The following is a 5842-nucleotide window of genomic DNA, read 5'->3' as shown; positions in this document are numbered from 1 at the left end:
GTGAACGGGAAATTCTTGTTACAAAATACATAGACAGAATTGTAATTCTGAGCCAAGAATGAAGGATAACACGTTTTGCTAACTAATAAAAGGGGCTGTTAACATGTTTTGACACTCATGTATTTTTACAAGTTTTCTTCCTTTGGCCAATAGGGGCCCCCCTGGCAGGATGGAGCCCCTGGGCTGTAGCTATATTAAGATTGTGTGCTTGTCCGTCCCTGACGATTGTGACAGCTCAATATGGCCGCATGCAGGGGCGTAGCAGCAAATTGTGGGCCCTATGTACAATCAGCTCCAATGGACCCCCTAGCAATTTATCTACATAAATCAGACTCTGTGTGGGCCCCCTATGTGGGCCCTGGTAAGTCACACTTAACCCCCCTGTACGACACCCCTGGCCACATGGCTCAGTTGCGTCAGGCTCTGCAGGGACCAGGGAAACGGACACTGGCTTTTTTAGAACATACAATATTTATTTAGGAACACAAACAATGATAACTTAATTATCAGGTAGTCCACAAATATTGTGGGAATGGTATCAATACAGTCATACAGGAGGGGGGAAAACGTACATGAAATAAAAAGGGTTTAGAAAGAGGTGATCCCGAGACATCTTGATTAGAAAAAACAGTGCAAAATGGAAAGTAAACCACGAAAGAAAAAGAAAAAAATGAGAATTATGTGACTGATGTTTTTTCTTTTGTTTATAATAATAATAATGGGTTACTGATAGTGTACCACGGTGAACATTATGTGTAGTACTCATCCTTACGAGAAAAAAGGTGGACCAAGAATAGAAACGTTTTATTTATATTTTTTTTGTCTGGTTTTGTCCTTTTTAAAGAAACAGGCCCTAGAAAAGTGATGAGTGCTACCCTGAACTTGAGTATTACGTAATGTATGTCAATGTCTCTCCCTCTTTTACTCTTTACCAGCTATATATGGGCAACCTGGACTCAGAATCCAGTGCCACATATTCCAAATGACCTGGTTTTACCTGCCCAATTCAAGCAGGTGATTGCCTGGTTGAATGATCACCTGGTTGAAATAGGCAGGTAAAACCAGGTCATTTGGAAAACGTGGCACTGGGTTGTAACTATGGATTCCAGGTTGGCCATAATGGCTCTTAACTGCTATCTCAGCAGTTGCTTTTAAAGGTGAGAGATGGTTCATAGAAGAATGAAAGAAAAAAAATATTTTTGACTGAAAATTTGAAAGGAAAACAATACAAGTCATGTCGAATTCCCCCAAAAAAGCAACAAACTACAAAAGATGGTAGGTATGCATTTGCGTACATCATGCAAAGTGGCAAGTCTGCTTACAAACATTTCTTATTATATAGTAGTCAGGTTTTGTGTAGCTTCTCTTTTTTTATTTAAAAAAAGAACTTTTTAGCGGCCTTAGTTACGTATTTCAAAAACACCCGTCTTTACTATCCAACAGCTCGCAACCCAGTCTCAATGAAAACCTTAAAAAAACACTACATAGAATGAACTGTCCTCCACAAAATACCCACACATCTTCAGGGTTGGGGAGTATTTCCTGGGGGGTATTTCCTGTTCAACTCTGTCGTTGCCCCACTTGAAAGCAGGAGATGTTCAACTATGAAAATGCCTACCGACAATATATGAATGAAAGGTCTCCGATGTAATTTAAAAATGTCCTTGGTTAGGAACAATCGTGATTCCCTGATTGGTTTGAAGAAAGTCAGGTGACCAATGAGGTAAGCAGAGTACAGAGTCCCATTGTCCAATGGAACGAGAGAAAAAAGTCCTGGTTTCTTGTACAAGTTGTGTATTGAGTGTATTGTTGTGTGTTCGTTAGTGTAGTTGTGAATATGTATGTATGTGTGGTTGTTCCACACTGTCCACATGTATGTCTGAGAAAGAAAAGTCCGGAAATAAACCTTGAAAACCTTTAAAATGACGGATTCCAATTCTTCATGCAACGCAAACTGCTGAGTTCTCACACACAGATAAGACACCAGATGACAGAAAAAGAAAATTAGAAACAGTTGCTTAAAATTGTCCATCTTGTCTGTGAGTATCACAAATCCTTGGGCTTGACGGGGTCAGTTCCATTTTTATATAGATATTTTTTTTTAATATATATATATACGTATATATTTTTAAACTATGCTTTCTTTAAAATGAACAAAAAAAAATCTAAGAAGTTTTTTTTATCACTTGCTTTCTTACTCGGTAATATGGTGTGCATTTTTGTATTTTTTTTTCTCGTTTACGTCTTTATTATTATTATTATTATCATTATCATCATTATTATTATGATTATCGTTATTATTATTATTAGTTTCATCAACCTTGCATTGTGTTTTTCTCTCCCCTTCTTGTAATTGTCTGTGTTGCTTGGTATTTTTTTTCTCCGTTTTCATCTTGGTTGTGTGGCTCCTCCTCCTTCCTCTGCCCACGGCCAATAAGAAAGTAGAGTGTCCCGCCCCCTCTCCTCCCAACCACCCAATCAAATCGCCCTCCTAACTCCCCGACTCCAACCCCACCCACCCCACTTCCCTCTCCCAAGGCTATGCAGACGTAAAAAGTGAGGTGCTGTCGAAGAAGAAGGGAGGGGAAGGGTTAATTTGGTGATGATGGCAGGTACTGGACCAGGGGAGTGGGAGGGAGGGAGAGAGGGACAGAGGAGGGGAGGAAAGGAGAGTGAGAGAGAGAGAGGGGGGCCTGTTTTAAATCCTAAAAACGCGAACAAAAAGTGTCTCTTGCCGCCGCCTCATCTCTCGGCCTCCATCGCTACGCTAGCCTTCTGCTCCACTTGCTGGTTCACGCCTGACGGCCATCCGTGCTGCTGATGGTGCGCTTGAGAGTGAGCGTGAGCGTGAGCGTGGGCGTGTGGATGCTGCATGGCTTGGTGGTGTGGGGGCGGCGGCGGAGGTAAAGGGGAGCCCTGAGTCCATATTCCCGCCTGCTGGTGGTGGTGGCCGGGCATTGTGGGCGATGGGGAGACGCCCCAGCCCATGCCCATGCCCATGCCCATGCCCATCCCCATGCCCATGCCCATGGGTGGGGGAGGCGGGGGCGGGGAGGTGGCCATGGAGCCTAAGGATCCCATGGGGGCGCCCATGCCCCCCATGCCGGGGCTGCCGCCGCTGGCACTGGTGAAGCTCTCAGAGGCCTTCAGCCGGGAGAACATGGTGAGCGCGTCGGGGAAGTTGGGAGGCGTGGCTGGCGTGTTGGCCGGTGTGCACATCTGGAAAAAAAAAGAGAGAGAGAGAGAGAGAAAGAGAGAGAGAGAGAGAGAGAGAGAGAGAGAGAGAGAGAGAGAGAGAGAGAGAGGGGTTAGCTGTGAGTACTTGTGAACATCGATTACAGGTACTATGTGTGAAAAGTGCGACATTCATGTTGTCCGGTCTACACATCTATAATTGAGAGAGAATTGAATTTTCAAAAAACCTTTAATACAAATTCTTGGAATACAGAAGCACAAAAAGTGCCATGGAGTGACAATCACAAAAAAACTAAAGTTACAAAGGTAAATACATGGCTTACATCTCAGCCAGGTGCCAATAAATGAGAGAGAGAGACAGAGAGAGAGAGAGAGAGAGAGAGAGAGAGAGAGAGAGAGAGAGAGAGAGAGAGAGAGAAAGAGAAAGAGAGAGGGAGAGAGAGAGGTTAGATATACGGTAGGAGCAAAGCTATTACAGCTCGTATGTGTAAGAAATGCAACATTCATGTTGTCCAGTGCGTACATCTGTAGGGAGACTGATTCATTTAAGATATGAAGTCGGTACAACAAGTTATGACAACAAGCAATCTTTAAATTGAAATCAACAACTTACAAATGCTATAATAGGATGTACAGTATGTGCAATATACAGTATACAATAATACAGTAATGTGAGCTACAAGTTGTGTTATGTGGTGTGTTGGCCAGTGTGCACATGGAGAGAGAGGCATTTAACAATTCAAAGTGCTTTTGGCTTCCCTCTCGTAATCCTACGGCATGTTCAAAGAAGTGTTTCAATTGCGCCTTAATTTTCTTTTTTTTTGTGCTTCATGAACTTGTAATGGGGTGCAGGGCCGCTGACAGCTTTGGCTGGGCCCAGGACAAAGTTATCTTAACCCCCCCCAATCAAATACATACAATGTAATGAGGACCCAATTATGGGCCCCCATCTCCCTGGGCCCGGGATAACTGACCCCTTTGCCCCCCCCTTGTAGGGTGAATGGTATTTCTGACACGAGAAAAAGAATGAATTTAACGAGCGACAAAGAAAAGAGGCTCTACTGTTGCATAGCCAAGAACACACTGCATGTATCGTGACACCTCACTACGAGTCAGCGATTAAAGACTGAAGTCATTGCACCACCACCACCGTGACTAACTGACTTCCAACCATCTCAAATGGCCGGCCATCCATGCGGAGCACAACAGCTGTGTCCAGAGCGGAGCAATAGGGGGGGGGCAACCAGGGCACTTCCCCCGGGGCCCTTCTGTATTGGTGATGGGGGCCCTATTGTGACCTTGGCAGGCCGTATGGGGGGCCCTATCAGTGTCTTGCCCCGGGGCCCTGTGTCCGAGTCAAACAGTTGTGGCTGGCGAGCGCGTTAACTGCTCAACGGCAATCCCTTCCTTCCGGACAGCCAGCTGTCATCTTGCAGAGCGAGACTTGGAGAGTCATGCCAGGGTGGGATTTATCCCAAAGCTCCCCGCTCTGCTCCGCTCTACTCTGCTCTGCTCTGCTGTGGGTGTGCTGTGGCTGCAAGGGATGGACAGGGTCCAAAACAATGGACCGGCATGTTTAAAGATATGTTTACAGTTTTTCTCGATTGCTTACACACAATTTTCTGAATCAGTTCTCGAATTCTCAGAACTCTACACACAAATCTCCAAACCTCACACGCAACGGGCAGAACTCTTCACTTCCTCTGAAAAATGCACGTCTTGTCTCAAAACAATGTACTCTCTTCTAAAAACCTAATTTTGTTCTCAAATGACACACACAAGCAGTCATTTCAATACACTCTTATGTGAACCATTGAACACTAATATGCACAAGGTAAAACTCTATACTCAACTTGACACACAGTAGAAACTTATTTTCTTCACTGTTCTACTCACTAAAGAGGGTATTTTTCCGTAGTAAAATACTGAAATATTGTTTTTAGACTCAGAGTACACAAATGTGTGTATATTTTACATATTTTTCTGACATTTAAAAAATCACACTAATTCATTGTAAAATATTGGGTAACCACATGAAAGTGAACTCCTACATTTTGTGTTTTCTCACTGCATCCACTCATGTTTTCATCAATATCACATGCAATATGTGTCCCTATGGGGTGATGATTTCAGATTGTAAAGCGGTATGAAGAGAGTTTGCCCATCTGATGAGGAAGTGAACATAGGGTGGCAGTTGATTTTAGTATTTTGAATGGCAGTGTGTTCAATGCGACAACCAGGGTTTTTCTTCATGAAAAATGTGTGTAATCCAGAAAATTGTGTGTAGTGGTTTGAAAAGAGTATGTTTTAAAACTGAAATGTGAGTGTAAATAAGGAATTGTGTTTAGTGTTCAGTGACATTGGTTATGGGAGTTGGGAAATGGGTGAGATGTTCCGAGAATTGTGTGTGAAGTACCAGAACTTGTATGGAGGCAATCGAGAAAAACTGTAAAGATAGGGCTTTTATGGCTTTATTTAGGACAGGACAGTATGAGAGTGTGACTGGAAACGAGGGAGAGGTAGAGACACGGGGAAGGATCGGCAAAGGACCTCAAGGCAAAATTGAACCCGGGTCACTGAGCGATGGAACTGCGTCTAAGCGCATTGAGGCATCGCGTCCCCTGGCGTCTGTTTGACGTAGAACAGC

At 43.8% G+C, this 5842-nt stretch overlaps 1 protein-coding gene across 1 annotated transcript in view; it reads right to left on the bottom strand.

The window, feature by feature from the left end:
• Positions 1-709: 709 nt before the first annotated feature.
• Positions 710-5842, bottom strand: part of ubald1a (UBA-like domain containing 1a) — a 29027-nt gene continuing 23894 nt past the window's right edge. The window contains exon 3 of the mRNA XM_063220578.1: positions 710-3219. Coding sequence (XP_063076648.1) covers positions 2743-3219 — 477 coding nt within the window. The 3' untranslated portion in view covers positions 710-2742. The remainder of the gene's footprint in view (positions 3220-5842) is intronic.

This window comes from Engraulis encrasicolus, chromosome 17, assembly GCF_034702125.1.
Source record: "Engraulis encrasicolus isolate BLACKSEA-1 chromosome 17, IST_EnEncr_1.0, whole genome shotgun sequence".
In the NCBI taxonomy this organism is placed as follows: Eukaryota; Metazoa; Chordata; class Actinopteri; order Clupeiformes; family Engraulidae; genus Engraulis; species Engraulis encrasicolus.
The sequence above is the reverse complement of the archived record's forward strand: the minus strand, read 5'-3'. Positions and strand labels throughout refer to the sequence as shown.